Below are 26,063 nucleotides of genomic sequence, written 5' to 3' on the forward strand. Positions count from 1 at the left end.
GGTCCTGGGATCAAGCCCCATGTCAGGCACCCTGCTGGGCAGGGAGTCTGCTTCTCCCTCTCCCCCTGCCCTGCTCGTGCTCTCTCTCAAATAAATAATAAAATATTTAAAAATAAACAAATAAAACAAAAAATAAAACCTTAAAAAAAGTACAGAAGTACAAAGGTAATACTTAACATGAAAGACATTATTAAGTTGAACTATTAGGGCATCTGCGTGGCTTAGTTGGTTAAGCATCTGCCTTCGACTCTGGTGGCAATCTCAGGATTTTGGGATCAAGCCCCACATCAAACTCTCTGCTCAGTGGGGAGTCTACTTCTTCCCATCATTCACCCTCTGTGCTCTCTCTCATATTAATAAATAAAATCTTTAAAAAAAAAAAGATTAATAAGAGACATTATTCATGAGAGACACAGAGAAAGAAGCAGAGACATAGGCAGAGGGAAAAGCAGGCTCCACACAGGGAGCCAGATGTGGGGCTCGATCCTGGATCCCGGGATCATACCCTGAGCCAAAGGCAGACACTCAAACACTGAGCCACCCAGGTGTCCCTAAATAAATAAAATCTTAAAAAAAAAAAAAAAAAAAAAAGTTGAACTATCATTCTCAGCTGAGAATAATATTGAGAAGAATATTTTCAGACATTAATTAAATGCTATACAGGGGCAGCCCCGGTGGTGCAGCGGTTTGGCGCCGCCTGCAGCCTGGGGCGTGATCCTGGAGACCCGGGATAGAGTCCCACATCGGGCTCCCTGGATGGAGCATGCTTCTCCCTCTGTCTGTGTCTCTGCCTCTCTGTCTATGAATAAATAAATAAAATCTTTTTTAAAAAATTAAATGCTATACATTGATAAAATTTCATGACACATTTGAGAGTGAAAGAAGGAAAGCTCGGGTAAATTAAACCCTCATCTTCCATAGCGAGAAGTCAATAAATAATAACTAAAGGGGAATAAATACCCATAAATGGTATAAACATGTGATTTAATAATCACATTTTTTAAAGATTTATTTATTTATTTATTTATTTATTTATTTATTTATTTATGATAGAGAGAGAGAGACACGCAGAGACAAAGGAGGAGGGCGAATCAGGCTCCATGCTGGGAGCCTGACACAGCACTCAATCCCGGGACTCCAGGACCCGCCCTGGGCCAAAGGCAGGCGCTAAAACACTGAGCCACCCAGGGATCCCTACTAATCACATTTTTTAAAGTAAATATGAGAAGGAATGACTATGAAATGAAATTAATTGACTCTGAGGTTTAAGAATGGAGAGATGAGGCAGAGGTCAAGTGCTTTATAATTAACTTCTTAAACTACGTTCTTGATTTTAACTTTTTTCTAACTTTTATAACATTTTTAAAATATTTATTTATTTGAGAGAGGGCAAGAGTGAGAGAGCACAAAGCAGGAGGAGCAGCAGAGGAAGAAGAAGCAGGCTCCCCACCAGAGGCAGAGGGAGTTGGAGAAGCAGGCTCTCTGCTGAGCAAGGAGCCCAACATGGCCTGGGTCCCAGGGGGATCATGACCTGAGCTCAATCAACTGAGCCACCCAGGTGCCCCTAAAACATTACTAAAGGACAAGATGAAACAAGAAAATAACAAAAAAAAAAAAAAAAAAAAAAGAAAATAACAAAAATGCATACAATTGGGAAGACATGCCCGATTACTTACTATGACACTACCTATCTCCTTGCCATGCTAGGATCACCACTGGTGATGAATGTCTATGCACATGACCCCACACAACCCGCTGGCCTTGACCTCAGCCACTCACATAATCTAGTCCCTGCCACAGCCATCCCTCCAATAGTTATCCTCCTATACATCCTCCTATACATGCTCCATGGCAGGCATCCTACCAGCCCCAACCTTTCAACTCAATCAGGTAACCCAACTCTTCTGACACCCATTAGCTACCAACCCCAGGACATATGTTGTCTCTCTCTCCCCACTCCTCCCTTCCCCATCCTCACCCCCACATATGTTGTCTTTCTCTCTCTACCCACTCCTCCATTCCCCATCCTCACCCCGACTTAGCCAGCTTCAATCCCATTGCATATACTAAGTCCTGACCCTGCTTCTCCATCTGTTAACTTGCCTGGCAAAACCCCTCCCTGTTAAATCCAATTCTTGGCCAACAAGCACCACAACCTGGAGAGCTGAGTGTGCCTGGTGAAACCACACACCCATTGATGGGCTGCCCTCACACGCAGGAGGCCCTGCCATCTCTTCTTAACAGCCACCGCACAGTCACACCTCTACTCGGGATAGCCCCTCCCTCCCCTCACTGGCCTCCAGTAAGCCCACTACTCCCTCTCTGACAACCCCACATAGGAAATCACTCGTACCACCTTCCCCTGCACCTCAGCTATTCTCCACCCCTTCTCCTTCTCCCTGGCCCTGCTAGAAGAGAGAAGCTCTTCTAGCAGCCTACAAACATGCTCTCTCCTACTTCCCCTACTACCCAAGAGTCCTCCCCTTCCCTCCCTGTTCAGAGCCTCCTAACAGATCTGCCTGCTTCCTCCCCGCCTTCCCAACATCACAATCAATAATTCTTCCCAAAGGTAAGTCCCTTCTCCACTCACTCCCTACTGGCTCCACCTGTCACTAGGGATTAAAGCCAGAGTTCTTAGAATAGCCTATGAAATCCCCATCATCTGTCTTGCCCCTTGCACCAACTCCAATGTCCCAGGCTCCTTCCCCAACTCAGTCCAGCTACACTGTCTGCCAGTTCTGCAGGTATGCCTGACCCCCAGCTGAACTATCTAATCTTATTTCCTCTTGATATAGTATGTGTGCACTATATATTATACTTATTTTATGTCTACCTCACTAGAACATAAGCCACATGAGGATACTGTTTTGCTCACTGTGCAAAACTGGCACTCGTGAACTGATGAACAAATGAATTAAAATTAAAAAAACCTTTTTTGACTCCACTGTGATAAGCAGAATACCACCACCCAACCCCCATCCCACAAAGGTGCCCATGCCCTAATACTAGGACTTTGTAGGGTATCTTTCATGGCAAGAGGAACTCTGCAGATGTCATTAAGATAGGAGGCTTACCGTGGATCATGCAGATGGGCCCAATCTAATCACATGAGCCCTTAAAAGCAGAGAGGCAAGAGATGAGCTGCCTTGAGGCAAGAGATGAGCTGAGAAGTCAGAGATCCATTATTTTGAAAGGGACTCACCGGAGGGGCCTCATGGAAGACTTGAGGAGGAATGTGGGCAGGCTCTAGGAGGTAAGCCAGCAAGGAAAGGGGACCCTCAGCCCCCCACTAAAAGGACTGATTGAAAGCAGCTTCACTGCCAGAGTCTTCAGAAGGAACACCTTGATTTCAACCTTGTGACTCTAGGCAGAGAACCCTGCCAAGCCAGGCTGTGTATGGCTTCTGATCTACAGAACATGAGATAGCATGGGATTACTAAATCTGTGTTAACTTGTTACAGCTGCACAAAAGAGCTAAGACACCCTCTGCATCCTGTCATCACCATCTCATTTCTCTTCTCTTTAGAGCAAAACTCAAGGGGGGTTGACACTCATGTTTCCCAATTATTTTCCCCTAAACTACCCTATCAGGTTCACCTCTGCTCAGTCCACTCAAGTGACCCACCAGACTGCTCCCTCCTCAGTGGACATGTCTCTTCCTGACTGCTTCAGGCCTGAGTGCCTAGAGCTCCAGTCATCTTCCTAGAGAGCTGGGCCAGCACTGTGCTTGGGAGAAAAGACTTGGAGCCAGGTACCCTGAGTCTGAATCCCTGTTCTACCACTTCATAGGCAGTCATGTGGCCTTGGGCTCATGCCTTTAGGTTCCTCATCTCTGAAACAGGGAGGATCACAATCCCTACTGGAAAGGACTATCATGACTATCAGATGTGTAAATGAAGGTAGCAGGCTTGGAGGCATGCCAAGCACACAGTAAAGCTATAGGAGGCACTAGGAGTGAGAGCTATGTTCTGATGACTTCCTCTCACCCCCTTGGTGAGCACCCAGCCTCATGGCTTCAAATAACACCTACCAGTAATGCCCCTGTATTTTTACCTCCAGCCCAGACCCTTTCTCTGAATTCTGTCTTGAAAATCTAACTGCAGATTCAACATCTCTCCCCAAAACCTAATGGTGATAAACAGGAACATGATTTACCTTTCCACCTCAAGCAACTAAAAACCTAGACAAAACAATGGCTTTCAGAAACCGGAGAACAGACTATGGACAAGAGGGATCACTGAGAGACAGAAAACAAACAAGATGAGCCATACAACAGCTCCAGCTCACTGCATGGGGAAGGGAAACCAAAGAGAGCCCTGAGGTCTCCCTAAAGGGAGGAGACAGACCAAGGAGGCGGGAGTGTGCAGGGCACAACAGAATAGAGCCTGCTGCAAGGACAGCAGAGTGCCCCAAGAGCTGCAGAGGGTCCTGGCATCTCAGTCTCATTACTGATATGCCCAAGCACGACAGGAAGATCCTGAGGCTGTGGAAAGAGCCACTGGAAAGAAGGTGAAGGGTAAACCATGGAAGATACCACAGGGTCAGCGAGCCAGAGAGAAACCTCATAAAACATAGGTATCAGGGCACCTGGGTGGCTCAGTGGTTGAGCATCTGCCTTCAGCTCAGGGTGTGATCCCCGAGTTCCAGGACGGAGTCCCACACAGGAAGTCTGCTTTGCCCTCTGCCTATGTCACTGCTTCGCTCTCTGTCTCTCATGAATAAAATCTTTTAAAAAATAAAACAAACAAACAAAAAAAAAAAACCACACAGGGTACAGAGCAGCACTCTGAGAGGGAATACTACCCCTCAGGAGTGGAGTGAAATCAGCCCCAAACTAAAGGCTGCCCTGGTCCCTCCTTATAAGAATCAAATGGTTTCCAAGTAGCTCAGCTTCATCTTGGAACAAAGCTCAAGGATATTTAAAGAAATACAACAATATTCAGGACTGACAAGGTGAAATTCATGATGTCTGGCATCCAATAAAAAAATCACAGATATACAAAGAAACAGAAAAATACAACCGGTAATGGGGGAGAAGGAAGCTCTATAAAAACAGATCCAGAAATGAAAGATGATAGATTCAGGAGGTAAGGACATTAAAACTACATCATAACTACATTCCATACACTCAAAGAGGTAGAGGGTATCATAAGGATGTTCACAGATACAGACAACATATGGAAAGACCCAAATTGAAGTTCAAGACATGAGACATGATATCTGAGATGAAAAATGCTAGATGAGATTGACAGATGAGACACTGCGGATTAGTGGACCTAAAAACATAGCACAGAAATGATCCAAAATGAAACAAACACAGAGAGGGCAGCCAGGTGGCTCAGAGGTTTAGCACCGCTTTCAGCCCAGGGCCTGATCCTGGAGACCTGGGATGGCGTCCCATGTTGGGCTCCCTACATGGTGCCTGCTTCTCCCTCTGCCTGTGTCTCTGCCTCTCTCTCTCTCTCTCTGTGTCTCCCATGAATAAATAAATAAATAAAATCTTAAAAAAAAAAAAAAACGGAGAAAAACAGACTAAAAAACATGAGCAGAGCATCACTGAGCTGTTGGACAACTTCAAGGGGCCTAATATACATGTAACAGGAGTGCCCAAAGGTGGGATGGGGACAGAAAAAAATACAAAAATAATGGCCAAATTTTTTAACTTTGATGAAAACCAGAAACACACTGATCTCAGAAGCTCAAATCCCAAACACAAGAAACATGAAGAAAATTACAAGGCACATAACAAATAAAATGGACTAAAACCAGTGAAAAGAAAAGACAATAAAAACAGCCAGAGGGCGACATCTGTATGGCTCAGTGGTTGAGCATCTGCCTTCAGCTCAGGGCGGGATCCCAGGGTCCCCGCAGGGACCCTGCTTCTCCCTCTGCCTGTGTCTCTCATGAATAAATAAATAAAATCTTTAAAAATTAAAAATAAATAAATAATAAAAATTAAAAATAAATAAAAACAGCCAGAGAGGAAAAAAAAAAAAAACATTACACACAGATAAACAATGATAAACATAGTACCAGACTTATCCCTGGAAACAATGTAAGCCTAAGACACAGAGCAGCATCTTTAACATCCTGGAACAAAACATGTAGCTTATAGTCTCCACCATCTGGTTCAAACCAGCATCACCTTCCACCTTCACGGTTAATACAACCACCACCCCAACTGTCTCCTGCTTCAACCCTTGCCCCTACTGTTACTCTCAATACAGAAGCTGGAATGATCTTATTAAAGGAACAATGTGCTGAGAACCTCCAAGGAACCTATAAGGCCTTACATGATCTGCCCTCCGCTCCTGCCCCCACACTCACTAAGACTTGACAGCCCCTGCCTCACAGATGCCTCACACCCCAGAGAGGGCCTGAGCACCTCTACTTGCAGATCTCTTTGTCCAGATGTTGCCATGGTTCACTCCCACAGCTCCTGCAGGCTTCCTTAAACACATCTCCTGGGGTGCCGGCGTGGTATGGTCGGTTAGGGTGAAACACCTGACTCGGTTTTGGCTCAGGTCATGATCTCATGGTCGTGAGATAGAAACACCCCTCCCCCCACAATCAGAATTCTCTCTCCAGCTCACTCTGCCCTGGCTCCCGCACACGTGCACACACACACACACTCTCTCTAACAAATACATAAATCTTTAAAAATAATAATAATTACATATATATATACTCACATATATACATATATACCTTCTCCAGGCTACCTGACCTGACTACCTTCTTTGACATTGAGAATCCTTCCCATTCTCTATTCCTCTTCCCTACTTTATTTTTCTCCACAACAGATCAACAAAAAGATGAATGGATGGGGATAGATACATGTTTTTCTCATTTATTTTGTCTGTCTATTCCCACAAGAATTTAAGTTCTTAAAGTACAGAAATGTTGCCCATTGCATTAATCACTGATCTCTGGTGCCTACAACAGAATAATGCCTGGCACATAGCAGGTACTCAATACATCTCTCAAACTAACAAATATGAATGAATTGCACAATTACATCAGAAAACAGAACCCAGAAAAATAAATTTTGAAATATATACTTTCAAAATACACTTCACTCTTGGGAGTTGCACCAAAAGTATAGCAAAACAATAAGAACACTGTATGAAGAACTTTGTTTTCTTGGCTACTTAATATTAAACAGATTAAATTAAATCTACAGCAAATGCTGTAGAGAATGCATTTGACATCAGCACCCAACAGAAGAGCATCTCCTGTCCCTCTGTCACCAGGATCTGTGCAAGGGGCCCACACCTTCATTCTATGGATGACAATTTGAAAAAGGCCAAGTGTCAGGAACTGAACAACTCAGCACAAATGGACCCTCAATTACCTTCTTGCCTCCATCTTTCTCCACAATCTCAGTCAACACTCAGGAAAGCTAGATGTGCTACATTGTGGAAGGACAACTCAAATTGTGGTTAAATAATAATGCAACAAAAGTTTTTAAACAATAATCAAACAGAAACTACAAGCTAATTAAAAGAAGTAACTGAGATTGTGAGGAATGTGTCCTATGGAAGGAAGGCCTGTTGAAGACTACTTGTGGATAGACACATTTCTACCACATTCCCTGGCACAACCCAGCATAAACTCAATCACAGAAGACTCTGATTCTCATAGGCACAATGAGGTTCAAACTTAGGTTCTGATCTGGTTGTGCTGAACTTGACATTTAAAATTTATGGGATCCCTGGGTGGCGCAGCGGTTTAGCGCCTGCCTTTGGCCCAGGGCGCGATCCTGGAGACCCGGGATCGAATCCCACATCGGGCTCCTGGTGCATGGAGCCTGCTTCTCCCTCTGCCTGTGTCTCTGCCCCTCTCTCTCTCTCTCTCTCTGTGACTATCATAAATAAATAAATTTTTAAAAAAAATTTTTTTTTTAAATCAGGGACACCTGGGTGGCTCAGTGGTTGAGCGTCTGCCTTCAGCTCAGGGCCTGGCCTGATCCTGAGGTCCTGGGATCGAGTCCTACATCAGGCTCCCTGCGGGGAACCTGCTCCTCCCTTTGCCTATGTCGGCCTCTCTCTCTCTGTGTCTCTCATGAATAAATAAATAAAATCTTAAAAAAAAAAAAAACCTATCCAGAGTTTTAAAAATAATAAAATAAAATTTTTAAATCAAAAAAAATTTTTAAAAGCTACAGAACTATATTTTTCAACAGCAATAAATGCAATCCATAAGTGTTCCAAAATGCTCATTTTCCTGCTATTTTTTTTTCTCTTCATTGAATAGTCTTTTAAAACAGCATCAGTTCAGTATCCTTTCTCAATGCATCTTAAAAGTGTATTAGAAACATGTAATTGCTCTCTCAACCATGTCACATAAAGGCAGGCTGGCCACAAAAAAAGCAAAACACAGGGATGCCTGGGTGGCTCAGCAGTTGGGTGCCCGCCTTCGGCTCGGGTCATGATCCCGGGATCTGGGATCAAGTCCCGCAAGGGGCTCCCTGAGGGGCACCTGCTTCTCCCTCTGCCCGTGTCTCTGCCTCTCTCTCTCAGTCTGTGTCTCTCATGAATAAATAAGTAAATCTGTATTAAAAGAAAAAAAAAGCAAAACACAAATCCCAATGCAGCACTGCCTGCCCTAAGGAGCTCCAAGTGCTTTAGGTACACTAAATAACTAATCCTCATTACTCTTCAGTTGCCACCAGAAGGGATTTTAAAGGCAAGCAAAGCACCTTACCATGCAAAACAAAAACCAGGCAACCCAACTTGGATGCTGACCTCCACACTTTTCTCCATAAACAGACACCAAATCCTGGGGCACGTGACAAGGTACATGGGAGCCATCCTGAATACAAGGAATACACAAAACCACCACAGCTCTCACTGGGTTCAAATGTAGGACAAAAATGAAGACTCCAGACTTGACAGAGCCACAATTTGCAAAGGTGAGAAAGAAAAGGAAACAGTACCAGGATCTGACCCAAACCACAACCCAGAAATTTGTTTCCCTACCTGAACATAGCTAGCAGGGCCAGTCTCTCCAGTCCCCGTCTCTGGATGCAGCAGGAAGCTAAGGGAGAGATGCAGGCCCAGAACATAACAAGGGAGTGGGTCTCAGCCTCACTACAAAGACCTCCTCCCCCTATGGGGCACATTGCTACCCTCTCCAACCTGCCACATCCCCAAGAACACAAGGGCCAGCCCACAAGCCCCACCCTCCCACCAGATGTGCCTCCCCTCTTTCCACCTGGTGGCTCCCAATTCCCACAGTATTTTCCTGATTCCATTTCCCACACTCTCATTGTTAGGTGACTGTGGGCCCTAGTTCTTTTTTTTTTAAGATTTTATTTATTTATTCATGAGAGACAGAGAGCGAGAGGCAGAGACACAGGCAGAGGAGAAGCAGGCTCCTTGTAGGAAGCTCGATGTGGGACTCAGTCCCAGAACTCCGGGATCACACCCTGAGCTGAAGGCAGATGCTCAACTGCTGAGCCACCCAGGCATCCCGTGGGCCCTAGTCCTCATCCTCTCTGCCAATAATAGTGAAGGAAAAAGAATGAAGAGTTGGCAGGAAGTGATGTTTGCATCAAGTGATGCCTGATGTAAGGCAGGCAGGGACGAGACTGTCACCACAAGTTTAAACTGTGTCTTACGAGCAGTCGCAACACTTTGGGCAAGGCTAGGACTCGCCTCTTCCTTTCTGGTGCTGTGCATCTCTGCATCTCACCATCCCCATACTCTTCTTGGTCTTCTTCCCAACTCAGTCACCAGGGCACTATTTTAAAACAAGGCCACTTCCTCCTTGCCTGCTATTTATCCCATGTGCTGTGGTTGTACCTCCTTGGCTCTCTCCACCAGAGTGCAAGAGCTAATCTTATCGCTCAGCCTCAGCTCCCACCTCTGTGGGAACACCCACTTGAACTTATCTGCCCTGAACTTCTCATAACCAAATGGTTCATACAACTTTTCATGACATTTCAACCATGTCAACTTTCATCGCAAAGCCATTTTGAAAAATGCCAATGCCAGAATCAGTAAATACAGTTTTATCATCTAAACCTTAACTATCAGGATGCCCAGGTGGCTCAGCCACTGAGCATCTGCCTTCAACTCAGGGCGTGATCCCAGAGTCCTGGGATCGAATCCCACAACAGGCTCTTCACAGGGAGCCTGCATCTCCCTCTGCCTCGTCTCCACCTCTCTCTCTGTGTCTCTTATGAATAAATAAAGTCTTTAAAAAAAAAAAAAAAGAAAGATAAATAAATAACACATGACCTAGTGAAAACTGTTCATCTCTATTTCCTTAAAATTATCATTCATTTTGTTAAGGTGAAGGCAAAAACTATTTAATTTACTTCATACTGCACTGGAAGATGACAGGAACCATCAAATTTCTAACTCCCCAACTTGTGGTTTCAGTACCAAACCTCTGTGCTTGGGGCACCTGGGTGGCTCAGTGGTTGAGCATCTGCCTTTGGCTCAGGGCACGATCCCAGGGTCCTAAGATCAAGTCCTGCATCGGTCTCCCCATAGGGACCCCGCTTCTCTCTCTGCCTATGTCTCTGCCTCTGTGTGTCTCTCACAAATATATAAAATATTTAAAAAACAAATAAACAAACCTCTGTGCTGACCAAAATGAAGGGGCAGAACAGGAGAGGTACCACTCCTATGTATCTATCCTACACTCATTTCATCACACTGGATCCAGGGAGGGAATGCACCAGACATGCTTTAACAAAAAAAGAATATTCAATGAGCTCAGAGGCAAACATGAAACATTCCAAAGTTTGACTTGGAACTACCTTTTGTAGATGCTTGAACATCTGGCATTCCTCTACTATTCCCTCTGCCTTCTAGGACCTCTTCACCTTGCTTTCAGGGCAAGGACTCATCTTGTCTACCTGAACAACCACTTCCTCTCCTTATTCTGCATTCAGGAGTCTTGAATACAGGTGGCACTCAATAAAGATGAATGCACTGGCAAGAACTCTACATTTGTCTGCAAACTCTTCAGGGGAGCAGGGGCCATTAGCTCTATTTCCCTGAACCTCACAAAGTTCACATAACAGGCCCAGATGCCATACCTTACTCAAAACCTGAGGCCAAATTTGTCCCGGAATCCAGAACCGCTCAGACTTTAGGAGGAAGCACAGCACACACTGTGTCCTGGAAGCACACACTTGTGAACACTCATGCAGGAGGGAGACCACACAGAGCTTCATGACCATACAAGGCCAGCACTTTTGCCAAATGAGTTTACCAAAGAGTTACCAAAAAGACTTTTCGTCTTGGGAGTCTTATTACACTTTGAATATCAGTAAGAGGGATCCCTGGGTGGCGCAGCGGTTTGGCGCCTGCCTTTGGCCCAGGGCGCGATCCTGGAGACCCGGGATCGAATCCCACATCAGGCTCCCGGCGCATGGAGCCTGCTTCTCCCTCTGCCTGTGTCTCTGCCTCTCTCTTTCTCTCTGTATGACTATCATAAATAAATAAAATTTAAAAAAAAAAAAAATGAATATCAGTAAGAGTGACAAACATGAGAGACACCTAACTCTGGAAAATGAACAAGGGGTAGTGGAAGGGGAAGTGGGCGGGGGATTGGGGTGACTGGGTGATGGGCACTGAAGGGGGCACTTGGCGGGATGAGCACTGGGTGTTATGCTATATGTTGGCAAATTGAACTCCAATAAAAAAAAAAAAAAAAGAAATTTGAGCTAAGGAAAGACAGCCTCAGGTCTGAGAAATTTGGAAGTGCTCCAAGCCCCGCCCACTCAGGAGCTTACACCAGAGAGCCACCTTCTTTGGGGGCACCATCACACTGGAATCCTCTCTGCCCTGACTCTATTTGAGCCAAGGAAATGCTATTTAATCCCACAGAGACAGTCTTTCCAATAACTCTACAACTACAAAATCCTGACACATATTGTTGCCAAAACAACAGAGTGAAAATCATTTTAAGAAGAAAGAGAAAAAAAAAAAAAAAAGAAGAAGAAAGAGAAGTCATGCTAAGTATCTCACATGAGAATATACTTATCACCAAGACATTTCAACTTGTCATAAAAGAAACAGAGTGACTTCTACTTCAAAGGAGCCAGAAGGGAAACAAGGAAGAATACATAGGTATTTCCTCGATAGAGGAACCACCAACCTTGGCAGAAAAATTCAACCTGGATCAAAGACTTCCTTCCTCCTCCAGCATAGTGGTTCGTCCCTCCCTTTACCCTCTGTCACACACTTCCTAAATCCGTTTCTAAAGAATATAAATTATGCATAAGACTGCAAAAGAAAATATGCAGGGAGAGCATTCTTTTTCAAAAAGTCAGCATTTTTTCAAATGTCCAGTCAAAACTAAAATGTTTTTAAGAACTTTAAAAGTTAAAAAGCAGACTGGCAAACTCTGATTCTGATCTTTATTATTACTCAGGAAAATCAAGTACCAACTTTATGCTTAATTTCCTACACTGACACTTAAGTGGAATTTAAATTTTTTTTAAAGATTTTATTTAGGGCAGCCCCGGTGGCACAGCGGTTTAGCGCCGCCTGCAGCCCGGGGTGTGGTCCTGGAGACCCGGGATCGAGTCCCATGTCAGGCTCCCTGCCTGGAGCCTGCTTCTCCCTCTGCCTGTGTGTCTCTGCCTCTCTCTCTCTCTCTTCCCCTCTGTCTCTCATGCATAAATAAATAAAATCTTTATTTTTTATTTATTTATATTTTAAAGATTTTTATTTATTCATGAAAGACATGCAGAGAGAGACACAGGCAGAGGGAGAAGCAGGCTCCATGCAAGGAGCCTGATGTGGGACTCGATCCCGGGTCTCCAGGATTACGCCCTGGGCTGAAGGCGGCGCTAAACCACTGAGCCACCGGGGCTGCCCAGAATTTAAATTTTTATGTTCAGTTTCTCCACATCCAATTTATGACTCATAACAAAAGGAATTTTATGAACAAATACATGTTTTAAACTTCAATCACGCTAAAATATAATTCAAAGGGATGCCCAATTTCAACAGTTAGCAGAAACAGAAAGGACAAAGTTTCATTACCAACACAATGAGCAGAGCGCTGATACTTACTCCACTAGTTTATCACTGCACCTGCAGCAAAATTGCATGCTTTCTCCAATAACATGGGAAATTTGTTTTTCTGCCAAAGAGCTAATTACATATCTCCACTTGTTTCCCTTCATTTGAGCGAGTGCCTGGAGGGATTAAATAAAATGCCTCCAAGCACGATGGAAGTGTCTTAATTCATCTGCACAGTCCCAGCCCCCGCCACCTCGTGCATGGAGGAATAAATGGCAATTTCCTGCCCACTGGCAACGTGACTGGTCTCACAAGAATGAAGACCTATTACTTCTCTTTCATTGCAGTCTTGATTATTTTGCAGTCAATTCCAAGTCTAACAACATTTTCAGCAGTGTTTCACGTCCTCAGCGCTGTTACAGCGTTGACATGTGAATGGCAATGCATAAAGACATGAATTAATTTATATAGGACTGTCTGCCAGTAAAAAACATATGTAAAAGTAAACAAAAGTTCCAAAATAACTGAATAGCTAATAACTATTATTTTTCCCAATTTTATCAGTTCTTTCATTTTCTTTCAATTCAGCACTTGGGGGGCACCTGGGTGCCTCAGCTGGTTGAGCATCAGACTCTTAGTTTTGGCTCAGGTCATGATCTCAGCACAGTGCTGGGCTTTGGAGCCTGCTTGAGATTCTCTCCCTCTCCCCTCTACCTCTTTGGCCCCTCCACTAGCGTGTGCACTTGTGTATGCACATGAGTGCACACATGCATGCACACAAGCACTTTTCCTTTCTCTCAAATAAATCTTAAAAAAAAAAAAAAAACCCATCCTTTGGATATGATAACCATCAATGCAACAGCCTGGATGGGCCTCAAGACAATTGTGCTAAGTGAGAAAAGCCAATCTTGACAAGTCACATATTGTACAATCCCATTCACACAATATCCTTGAGATGTTATGTAGATACAGAGAACAAACTAGTAGCTGGGGGTGGGTAGGTGGGCTATACTGGTAACACAACGGGGCTTTGTGATAATGGAACAACTCTGTATCTTGATTAACATGGGGGTTACAGGAAGCTACATGTGATCAAAGCACAAAGATGAACACGCACGCGCGCACGCACACACACACACACACACACCAGTGTGGGTAAAACTGATAAAATATAAATACACACTGTGGAATGTACCAATGTCAGCTTCCTGGTGTTGAAATTGACTGTTATTGGAGAAATCCCCTTCAAAGAGGTTGGGTGAAGGGTGCTGGGACCTCCCTGCCCATTTCTTACTTCTTACAAATCTATATTTACTTTGAGACAAAGAATTATTTAAAAATTGGGACTGGGCAGCTCTGGTGGCTCAGCGGTTTAGCACCACCTTCACCCAGGGCATGATCCTGGAGACCCAGGATCGAGTCCCATATCGGGCTCCTTGCAATGGAGCCTGCTTCTCCCTCTGCCTATGTCTCTGCCTCTCTCTGTGTGTGTCTCTCATGAATAAATAAATAAAATCTTTAATAAATAAATAAATAAATAAATAAAAATAAAAATTGGGACTAAATAAAAAGATTAGGATTTTTTAAGTATCAATTTAAAAAAAAAAAGACAAAAAGAAACAGTTCATTAACTCCTACACACTGAACTCACATTAGCCAAATTTAGTGGTCCCAGGGTTGAAGTTAATCAGAAAAGGTCAACTTAATTTTATGAAGCACTGAACTAGTTTGCTACATGAGCCACAAAAGCTACAGGCTTGAGGAAGACTACATAACAGGAGCACCTTTACAAATTCTGGAGCATATTCACTGTTGCCAAAGCTAAGAAGAGTCATGTTCCCAGCCAGCCATCTGAAGTGAACAACTTACATGAGGCGCAAAGAGATGCAAAGCCTACCCTTGAAGGTCTTAGAAGGGGAAATTTAAGAAACTAGTTCAGAAAGGTAAAAGGGAGCTGCAATTTTAGAGCTGAAACAGACTCTAGTGATACTCTAGCTCAAAATCCACTCCTCTCCATCAGCTGAAGAAACCTAAGGCTCAGCAGCCACTGGCTTCAGGTCATGGAGCAGGTAAGAGGCAGCTGGGTCTCTCCACAGAGCCTGGCCACATCCATCACATTCACAAGAAACCAATCAGCACACAAAATCTGAGGTGGGGAAAGGGGAAGCTGGAGCCAGCTCCCTGCCCCAGGGGGTTAAGCTCAGATGGCTCTGGCCATCCATCCGGCCAGGGTTAGCTTTCTGACCCTATCCCCAGCCACAGCCAGCCTACACATGCTCAGAACGTTCATTCCCTGCTGCTCCATCACATCTTGGCCCTCGACCTGCAGTGCTCTTTAGACAAAATCGGCACGAGAATCATCTTGAAGCTAAATCCTTTCTGGCTCACTCATATATTCATTTACTAGGCTCGTGTCTCATACCAGATGCTGTGCAAGCAGCGGAAAGACATGACAAGCAAGACAGATGTGGTGCCTACCTTGTGGGGTTCACAGTGAAGGGGGGGCACAGCACCACAGACCCATGACACCGCTCTAGAAGTGCGGCACTATGACAAAACAAAGAGTAAGGGCAGCATGAGGTGGGAAAGGTGGTCCTGAGGAAGGGACTGTAGTAAACAGAGACCTGGCCCCAAGAAAAATGAGGCAGCCCTTCCTCCTTAAGCTCCTTTGGGGAAGAGACTATCCTATTCATTGGTCTATATCAGTGGTCCTCAACCAGAGAAAACTCTGCCCCGTAGGGCAACGTCTGGACACACCACTGGTTGTCACAATGGAGGCACCTCGTTGTATGGAGACCAGGGATGCTGCTGTCCAACACCACTGGACAGCTCTGCACAACAAATAACTCAATCTCAGCAGAGTGGGGGGTGGAGAAAGTCTGCTCTAAGGTCAGTCAACAAGTATCTGCCGAGTCCTCCCATATGGCAGGCAGTTACTTTCCACTCAACTGCAGACCTAGCACAGGATACACGTCTAATATGCGGGTGACCGGCTGTCAAGAAAATGGGTTTCAATCTCAATGTCTTTCTTGCCCACTGCATTCTTCTTCCAAAATGGAAGAACTGACATCACTCCTAATTTAAGGCTGCTAAGCCTTTAGCCAAGGGCTCCCCTGCAGTGATAGCGCACACACACTCAGCTTTACAAAAGCTGAAATCACATTAAATAGCACAGGAAGGAAAAGAAAAATACTGCCTACTTGTAAATACTCCGATCTGAGTGTGCTACCACTCTGATTTCTCGATTTCTCGCACAGGAAGGGGAGGGACAGAAGATCAGAGCTTCTCTGGGGGAGAAGCAGGCTGGCATCTGGGTCCCCCCATCTAAGGAGGTGAGGGCTTCAAGGCAAGGCTCAACACAACAGCATCTACCAGCAAGTGAGGTTACAGACTCTCTTCAAAACATACATTAACCCTAAGGCAATAAAAATCAACTATCTGGCAGGTAATAAAAAAATAATAATAATAAGATGCACCAGATAGGAAAACTGGTTTTGCCTTTAATTTCTTTAATTAAATAAAGGAGAGATCTCCGAAGGCTGTAGCTTCTCTACAGACGGAAGCCCCCACCTGCCTCCTGGCTTGTTTCGCTTCTGGTGTGGATTTCTTCCACTGTGAGGGGACGCGAGTGTCCCGAAGAAGGGGCCAGCAGCCAGGGCAGCCACCCCAAAGCCACCCACCCTCCACTGCCCTGTGTCTGCACTCCTGGGGGGAGTGAGTCATTTCATCAGGGCCTAATAAGCCACCAGGACCCGGGCGGAGCTGCCTCCCAGGCAAGGCACGCTTTCGCGGCCCCCACTCCCAAACTGAAAATGCACGCTATTTTGGAACACGCTGGGTTAAATGCTCCATTACTAGAAAGATGAGCAGACTGCTCCAGATGACATCATGCTGGGGGGGGGGGGGGGGTCTTCACCAGAACCCTGTCGAAGACGCCACAGCCCCCCCACGACTGGAGAACCCCACCTGCCCTGCACCCCGCACCCCTGCTCACTGTTCCCTGACCCGCAGGCCCCAGGCCCAGCCCCCGACTCTGCCTCCCAGAGGCCTGCGCCCTCCTCGGCGGCCCTGTAGGTCCCTTGCACCCCAGGCCCGCGCCCCCGACCTCTGCCCTCTGGGCCCGCACCCAGACCCCCGCCCTGCACCCCGACCCTACGCCCCCGGACCCCCCGCCCTCCAGGTCCACACGGGACCCCGTCCCGCCCCCCCACCGACGCCTGCCCTCCAGGTCGGCACCCGGACCCCGCCCTGCATACCCGCGCCCCTGCCCCCAGGGTCTGCACCGGCCCCCTGCCCTCGGGGTCTGCACCGGCCCCCGCGCCCCCGGTCGGCTCCGGGACCCCGCCCCGCGCCCCCTGCCCCCTGCCCTCGGGGTCTGCACCGGCCCCCGCGCCCCCCGTCAGCTCCGGGACCCCGCCCCGCGCCCCCTGCCCCCGCGCCCCCTGGCCCCCTGCCCCCGCGCCCCCCGCCCCCGCGCCCCGGTCGGCTCCGGGACCCCCGCCCCCCGCCCCCCGCTCCGCGCCCCTCGCCCCTCGCCCCTCGCCCCTCGCAGGCCGGGTCCCGCGCCGCCGCCACTCACAGTTGCGGATGTCGGAGATGAAGACCGCCAGGCCCCGCATCCCGTCCCCCTTCGACACGGCCGGCATCTTCGGGCCCGGGGAGCGGCCTGGGCTGGCGGGCCGGGAGGAGGAGCCGAGAGCGGGGAGCCGAGAGCGGGTCGCCGCCGCCTCAGGAGCCGCCTCAGCCGGAGCAGCCTAAGGCTCCGAGAGCCGCTTTCAGGGCCGCCGCGCGCGCGCACGCACGCACGCTCGTCCCGCGTGCACGCGCACGCTCGCCCGCGGATCGCCGCGTGCACGCGCACGCCCGCTCGCGCGGCTGCGGGCGGAGCGGGGACGAGCGCGTCAAGCGCGGGCGCGCAGAGGCAGGCGCGGGGGCGCCCCCTGCAGGCGGGAGCACGGGGTTCGTGTCCGGGGCTCCCCATCCGCCCCCCACGACCCTGTCCAACCCAGGCTCTGGGGCAGCTTACTGGTCTGCGTCCGGAGCCCCGAGGGCCTGACGTGCACGTCACCGCTGCCCAGGGCCACCAGCCCCTTCCTGAGGCCTGAAGACGAAGGACTGCCCACCCCCACCCCCAACTCCACCCTGCACCGCACCCTCGGACCGCGGGCCAGTCTAGACCTAAAGCCCTCCAGGCCCAGCCAGAGCCCTGTGCCATCTGCCACCACCACCCACCTCCTCTTGCCCCAGACGTGAACACGGAGGACCGTCCCTGTGGTCAACAGAGGCCTGGAGCCTGGACCACCCACCCCACACCCACACACCCCCACCCTTCCACCCCCCAGTCTGTGTGGACAGCAGGTGGCCCTGTTGAGCTCCCTTTGTGAAGCCAAATGGCTTTGAAAAAGAAGTTTTCTCCTTAGGGGGAGAGGGTGGTTGTCTGGGCCCCAGAACCTGGTGCAGGCCCCCACCCACAAAAGAGGCCTGTCCCTCCCTGGCTCACTTCCTCAGTTCCAGGGAAAAGTCAGGGCTGGCTAGACCCTGGCCGGGAGGAGGAAGGGGTGGGGCCCCTGCCACAGACAAGGCGCCCCACCCAGGCTCTGGGCCTGCAGGACCCCCTGGGGAAACCGGAACCCTGGACGCTGGAATCCTTATAAGGCAGCAATTTCACCAGCCTCCAAGACCTTCTGAAGAGCTGGGCCAGGAGAGGGCTTCCTGGAGGAGGGGAGATCCACAGAGAACACATCCTGGCACCTGGAGGTAACCCTCCCATGGCCAAGCCAGGGGACTCAGACAAGCAGACCCTGACCCACTCACGGCAGCCACTCATGGAGCAGGACGATGGCCAGAGGTTGCAGGGACCTACGTGGGGCATGGACAGACTGCCAGCTCAGGCAGAGGTGGAAGGCTTCTCTGAGGGAGGCTTGGAGTTGCGCAGACATCCTACCCCCTTTCAGGGATTCTGGGCCTCCCAAGCCTCCTGACATTCCCCAAAGTATGTGTGTTTGGGGAGGGGATCATGAAAAAGACCCCACACTGTCCCCCAGCTCCCAGACCTTGCCAGACACACAGCTCTCAGATCATTATTACCATTAGATCTCGGACCTGAGTCTACTCAGCCCTTCCTAATCACGGCCTCTCCTCTGCAAGGACAGGCCACCTTTATGAGTATGGTGCTTGGAAACAGTTTCATAAGTTGTGTGACATCTGTCACATTTTAGCCACTTGTGGTCACAACTGTGTTTCTAAGGGCAAGGGTGGAGCTGAGAGTCTCTTTCCAGCATCCCTGGACACTGGGAAGTAAAGACAAAAGCCCACCACTGGCATGGTGAAGGAGAACACAAAAGCTGGGGAGCCCAGAGCCTGAAGCGTGGCCACGGGATCAGGAGACACCATGCACCATTAGCTGGCTGTCCTGCCTCCTTCTCAGACCTGAGCCTGCTCAGCCCCCTGGTCACTTTTGCAAGTGATGCTTCCCATAATCTCTGGAGGAGTGGGCTGCAGACAATGATCCTTCCAGAAAATTGGGGTTGGTGGCCTGGTCCTGATGTGGCTAGAGGCCCTGAGCAGGCTACAGGGACGGGGATGTGGCAGTCCTGGGCACCAGGAATGACATGCTTAGGGAAGGCCAGGTTCTGGGAACCTGGCATGTCCCTTGCCACGGACGACATGCTGAGCATGAGAAATTCAAGAACTCTACAGCAGGCCGGTGTTGTTTTGTCTTATAAAGATTTTATTTATTTATTCATGAGAAAGAGAGAGAGAGAGAGGCAGAGACACAGGCAGAGGGAGAAGCAGGCTCCATGCAGGGAGCCTGACATGGGACTCGATCCTGGGTCTCCAGGATCACGCCCCAGGCTAAAGGCAGCGCTAAACCGCTAAGCCACAGGGGCTGCCCCAGGCCGGTGTTTTAAATGAAATAGACCAACTAGAGAAGGAAAGTCATGGGATGAAACTCCTGACTGCTCTTTTTGGGGTGGCAGGAAGCTGCAGTGTCTGGGGAGCTCATTTTTTGCAGCCACACAGCTGGATTTGGGTTTTTATAAAACAACCACAGAAGTTGAATCTAGGCCCTCCCCAAATCTGTGGGAAAGCTGGAGTGCTGGAGTGGCACATGTAGGGTCCAGGGAACTGGAACAGAGTAAAAGGCATGATGTGGGGACCCGCAGCACCCCCCCCCCCTTGCCAAAAACCCCCTACCGGCCTCCAAGGCCCCTCTCCCCTCATTGGATGAAGTCATCTCTGTCCTTGAAGATGCTCTAATGACATCCTTTGAAGGAATACTTTGTAAGAGAAAAGTCTGATTCCCTCAAAGCCCCTTGGCCTGGCCCCACCCCTTAAGACCTGAGAGAGTCGGTCTGGACATACAGTCACATTCCAATGGGGAGAGCTTAGCCACCACAAGAACCAGAGAAGTTAGGTTTATGCCAGCAGAACCCTCCAGAACATGTGTGGGATGAATTCTGAGAGAGTGGGCTTGTCCCACAGGGCACCCGGCAGTCTGGGTCAGCTGAGCCAGCGTAGGCAGCCATCAGCCTGGGAGCTGGACTCCAGGAGCCCTTGTTCAAACAGCTTGAGATGTCAGAATTTCCAGAAATTCCTGGATATGTTGCAGAGAAAGGAATGCAGAGATTTCTTCTCTCGCAGTTCTAGAATCTGGACGTCAAGGTTTCGGAAGGGCTGGTGCCTCCTGAAGCTGTGGCTGAGGTAGGGCCCAGGCCTCTCGAGGCTCGGAGATGGCCGTCTTCTCCCAGGGTCTCCTCACGTGGCCTGCCCTCTGCGCTCCTCATTCTCTGTATCCACATCTCCCCTTCTTACAAGGACACCAGTCACACTGGCTAAGGGATCTGCTGTACACCGGTATGAAGTCAATTAATTACATCTGAAGTGACCCCAGTAAAGTCACATTCTGAGGGACTCCCACATATGAACTTTTAGGGGACATGGTTCACCCTATCACAGATGGTATTGTGAGAACAGGTGGGTCAGGATTTCTGTGCCCCCTTGCCCATACTACCTGGAACAGGCTGAGGCAGCTGGAGCTCCGTCTCAGATGGTGACAATGGTCCCTCCACTAGTCGCTGCACCAGCTCAACCTCTCCTGTTTGAACCGCTGCCACTGTGTCTGGGGGAAGGGACCTTTGTTGTGTCCCACCAAATCAAGTTCCTACTTCACACCTCTTCCCACGCCTGAGGGCTCCATGTCATTAAAGTCCTGGGTGGCTGAGTAGTTGAGCGTGTGCCTTCGGCTCAGGTTGATCCCAGGGTCCTGGGATCAAGTCCCACGGTGGGCTCCCTGCTCAGTGGGAGGTCTGCTTGTCCCTCTGCCTCTGCCCCTCCCCCTGCCCATGCTTGCTCACTCTCACTCTCCCTCTCTTTCAAATAAATAAAATTTAAAAAAATAATAAGTTTTATTTATTCAAGAGGGGGGCAGGCCCAAGAGGGTAAGGCAGGGGAGAGAGAATCTCAAGAAAATCCCCCCACCCCGTTGAGCTTGGAGCCCAACCGGAGGGCTGGATCCCATGACCCTGAGATGGTGACCTGAGCCGAAACCAAGAGTGAAACGCGCAACTGACTGAGCCCCCAGGTGCTCATGGCTTTGGGTGTTTTGTGGCAAAGGCATCTGTTAGGGCCAATATTCACCCAGAAAGTATGAGCTAATGGAATATATATCAAGTTTAAGGTCACCCTGGGATCGGGCAGCCCAAAAAGCTCAGCGGTTTAGCGCCGCCTTCGGCCTGGGGTGTGATCCTGGGGACCTGGGATCGAGTCCCACATGGGGCTCCCTGCATGGAACCTGCTTCTCCTTCTGCCTGTGTCTCTGCCTCTCCCTCTCTCTCTCTCTCTGTTTCTCACGAATAAATAAAATCTTTAAAAATAAAAAGATCAGCCTGGGGAAAAATAGAATTAGAAAAGAAAACATGCCCACCAACACCAGTTCAGGCCACCTGTACCACTGCATCAATCCTGTGACAGCAGAAATAAATGACCACAAACTTGAGGCTTAAAAACAAGAGAAATTGATTCTCCCCCAGTTGTAGAGATCAGAGACCAGCAGAGGGATCCCCCCCGGAGGCTCTGGGGGAGACTCTGTCCTTGCTTCTCTTCCAGCATCCAGTGGTGGCCAGTATCCTTGGCTCTAGGCTGTAGAACCCCCGACTGTGCTTCTGTCACTTCGAGGTCTCGTCTCCTGTGTCTGTGTCTCAAATCTCCCTGTTTTCTTTTTTCTTTTTTTAAGATTTATTTATTTATTCATGAGAGACACACACACACACACAGAGAGAGAGAGAGAGAGGCAGAGACACAGGCAGAGGGAGGAGCAGGCTCCACGCAGGGAGCCCGATGCGGGACTCAATCCCGGGTCTCCAGGATCATGACCTGAGCCGAAGGCAGACGCTCAACTGCTGAGCCACCAAGGCATCCCACCTGTTTTCTCTTATAAGCATTTCCGTCATTGGATTTGGGGCTCACCCTAAATCCAAGATGATCTCATCCTAAGATCCTTAATCACATCTCCAGAGACCACATTTCCAAACAAGGTCACCTTCACAGGTGCTGGGGTTTGGGACGTAGACAACCTTTTGAAATCCACAATTTGTGCCACTCCACCTCCAAGACATCACACACACACTGCCCCTCCCTTTGGTATAGGGGTATTTTAAGGACGATTGTGGGATGGTGAGAAGCATGAAACCCAGCACTGATGCCATAAAACACACAGCCCTGTGCCGGGCCACCCACCCACCACAGACGCTGGCTTGCCTCTGCGTGGATACCTGCACACCAGATGGTACAGAACAGCCAGGTCACAGCTCTCACCCTGGCCGAGGCCAGAGGGGTTGGCAGGGGTTCACATATGAGACACAGACAGAAATGTGCTGTGCTAGCTCTGGAGCTAAATCTGAAAGCTTCCACTACACGTGAGTAAGCCCCACTCCTTCCTTCTTTCTCTGGACTATGCTTATCCCAGCACCCCGGGAGGATGTCTCCATCCATGCCCAGGGGAGGCCTCGGCAGCAGGAAATCCTGATATGTGTCCCTTTTCCTGGGCTTCCGGCCTCATAACTGGAATGTTTTGAGATTCAGGAATGAGAGTACACAGTCAGTGATAGTGGCCTGGGCCCTGCCTTAGGGGCAACCCCTGGCTCAGTGGCGCCCCTACCCCCCCCCCCCATTAAAATAGGAAGAGTCATGTGTTGCCCCTGCTGGGAAGGGCCTTGTCTTGCGCTGACTTGGCAAATGAGGAGAGGCCCAGCACCACTTGCAAGATGAGGACACCGCACCCTTACCCCACCCTCACCACACCCCAGGAACATACAAGCCTAGCCCCCAAAGTCCGACAGCCACCAGGCACCTCCAACAAACATGTGCAAGTGCTCTTGGGGTGTGTCACGAGCTCCCCATAGTTACTGAGGGACACTTAAAAAAAAAAGTAATCTCTATGCCCAACATAGGGCTTGAACTCATGACCCTGAAAGCAAGAGTCATATGCTCTGCCAAAGGAGCCAGCCAAGTGCCTCACTTAGGGACACTTTTGAAGATGTCCCAGAGGGGCAGCTTCAGGTTAGGAATGCTTGGTAGGCCAAGTGCCCCTGGGGTGGGGTGCTCTGGCTCTGAGGGTGTCCCCAATGCATGGGGGGGGTGCTCAGTTGGCCACAGGAGGGCTGGTTTCTGCAGACCTCCTTGCTTCATGTGAACATATACCTGTCCTCTTCTGTCCCCCAGGGCCCACTGCAGATAAGGGACAAGGAGGAGGACAGTCTGAGGGTGGGTCAGACCTGGGCTTGAAATTCAGAGCCTGAATCTCTACCTGGGTACCCCATACCCAGCCATGGTAGGGTGGGCTGCCTCACAGGCAAGGGAGCCAGGAATCGAGCCTGGGGACTGGATTTAGGGACAAGGCAAGGGGGTTATACTCAGATTTACATTAGATTTAAATAATCAGGATTTGATCTATTGAAGTTATAAATTTTTTAATAAAATATTTTATCTATTTATGAGAGACACACAGAAAGAAGCAGAGATATAGGCAGAGGGAGAAGCAGGCTCCCTGCAGGGAGCCTGATGTGGGACTCTATCCCAGGACCCTGGGATCACCACCTGAACCAAGGCAAAAGCTCAACCACTGAGCCAGCCAGGCGTCCCTGAAGTTATAAACTCAAAACCTAATTTTTAAAAAAGATTTTATTTATTTATTCATGAAAGACAGAAAAAAAGACCCAGAGACATAGGCAGAGAGAGAAGCAGGCTCCGTGTAGGAAGCCAGATGTGGGACTCGATCCTGGGAGTTCAAGATCATGTCCTGAGTTGAAAGCAGATGCTTAACCACTGAGCCTCCCAGGCATCCCCAAAACTTAACTTTTTAACCTGTCAGGTCCAATTTCATAAACCCTATTATTCTCTTTATAAGCCTAGCATATTTACAGTCATTTTTCAAGGGCCTCTCAAAATATTTGGTCCCATCTACAAACCGAGCACATTGAACATCTTCCACATCTCAAAATGAATTTATAAATTCAGTTCTCTTTCACTTCCTTTTTAAGGGATTTGGCTTGTCTGAATTGAAAACTAAATCTTGGGTGCTTCAAGAATTCATATACTCAATAGATCAACATTTAAAATGTGGTGAATCCCAAGTTGTCTCTGATGCTCCGGAAACATGACATACCAAACGCGTTTAGGTTTCACTCACTATGTGGGCACTGAGGCTCGGGACAGAATCAGAATCCTCTTAGACTGCTCTATGCGTCCCTCTAAACCTTACTGTGGCTGAAAGTTGTTTTTTTTTTGTTTGTTTGTTTGTTTTGTTTTGTTTTGTTTTTTTCTGTGGCTGAAAGTTGTATACCCGCTTCAAGAAGTCAGTTTTCCATGCAGGTTCTAGGGCTTCTTGGCATCCAGCAGCAGGGAAGCTGATGCCCCAGAACCCTGCCCAGTGGGGGCTTTGTTTAGAGGGCAGACACTGTCCCTCCTTCCTGCTAGCTCTTGGGTTTCTGTCAATGCTGGCTCAGAGTGAAACCGAGTGGACTTTGCCACTCTTCATCTCTGAAGATCTCTGAACTCAACGGGTGCTCATCTAGTCACTGAATGATGACTGGGTGCTTTTCTCAACAGACCTTTGAGACTGCTGGAACCTCTTTTGCATTCCTGGGACTGAGTAGCTGGGCACCTAACAGAGCTGACTGGGGTCCTCTCCAGACCTCGGCCTGACTTGGGGTCACCACTCCTAGGTCAGGCCTCAGGGATGAACTGGGTGCCAGGAACACAGAGCTGCCAGTGACAACTGGCACATAACGGACCCGGGAGCGGTAACCTCCGGCAGCTGCCGGCCCCGTTTGGGAAGACTGTGGAGGGTCAGCTGGCAGGAAATATGGGGAAGAGAAAGAAGGAAATATGATCAAGAAGAGAGAGAACGAAGTTCAGTTCAGGAAGAAGCCTCACAAGCAGCAGAAATGGGGAAACAAGGCGGGCAGTGCGTCCTGAGGCTGAAGGGGCAGAGCCGGGTGGGGACGACTGTGCGGTTTTCTGCAGGAAACTGCTGGGAACAGCTAGGAATGGAGTGTGTGTGGGGGGAGCTGTCAGCTTGTATCAGGTGTAAAATGTCTCGGGATGAAAACCTCGCCCACGATGTGTTCAGCCCCAAAGGCGCCCACTCCTCTCGGCCACACTGAGTTGGAAGCGGTTCTCTGTGCCTGGGGGTGGGGGCTCCCGCCTGTGAGGGACGCAGTTTGCGCCACAGACCTTGGAGGCAGGACACAGAGCACCGGGTCCGAGCCACGCGGGGCTTCGAGGTCCAGGGGCCATCCAGGGGCCTGGGGCCCCGCGGGTCCACGGAGCCGCCTGAGGCAGAGGACCGAACAGCGCCCCCTCGGGGGCATGTGGGGGACGGCGGGCAGCCAGGACCGAGGGGAGCCACCCCAGGGGAAGGAGGGGCCCCGGACAGGCGACTCCCGATGGTCTCCGCGCGGCCGCCTCGGGGCGCGGCTGGGGCGCCAGCCTCCCGAGGGCCAGTCTTGCCCCCAGCCCTGCGCTCCGCCCCCGGCCCCGCCCCCGGCCCCGGCCCCCGCATCAGGCCCTGGC

General features: G+C 49.2%; 1 protein-coding gene across 6 annotated transcripts in view; it reads right to left on the reverse strand.

Moving 5' to 3' along the window:
- Positions 1-18,304, reverse strand: part of AP2A2 (adaptor related protein complex 2 subunit alpha 2) — a 93,280-nt gene extending 74,976 nt beyond the window's left edge. The window contains exons 1-2 of one of the 6 annotated variants that reach the window (XM_072758782.1): positions 17,569-17,821; positions 8,982-9,039 (exon numbers count right to left, since the gene is read on the reverse strand). Coding sequence is in view for 2 of the 6 variants with exons in the window: in XM_026004162.2 (XP_025859947.1) it covers positions 17,569-17,635 (67 nt within the window). In the remaining 4 variants the exon portion in view is untranslated. Of the gene's footprint in view, positions 1-8,981; positions 9,040-17,568 lie in introns of all 6 variants that reach the window. The other 5 variants (XM_072758780.1, XM_026004162.2, XM_026004161.2 and 2 more) reach the window with 5 other exon arrangements.
- Positions 18,305-26,063: the final 7,759 nt, after the last annotated feature.

Source organism: Vulpes vulpes, chromosome 5, assembly GCF_048418805.1.
Source record: "Vulpes vulpes isolate BD-2025 chromosome 5, VulVul3, whole genome shotgun sequence".
NCBI lineage: Eukaryota > Metazoa > Chordata > Mammalia > Carnivora > Canidae > Vulpes > Vulpes vulpes.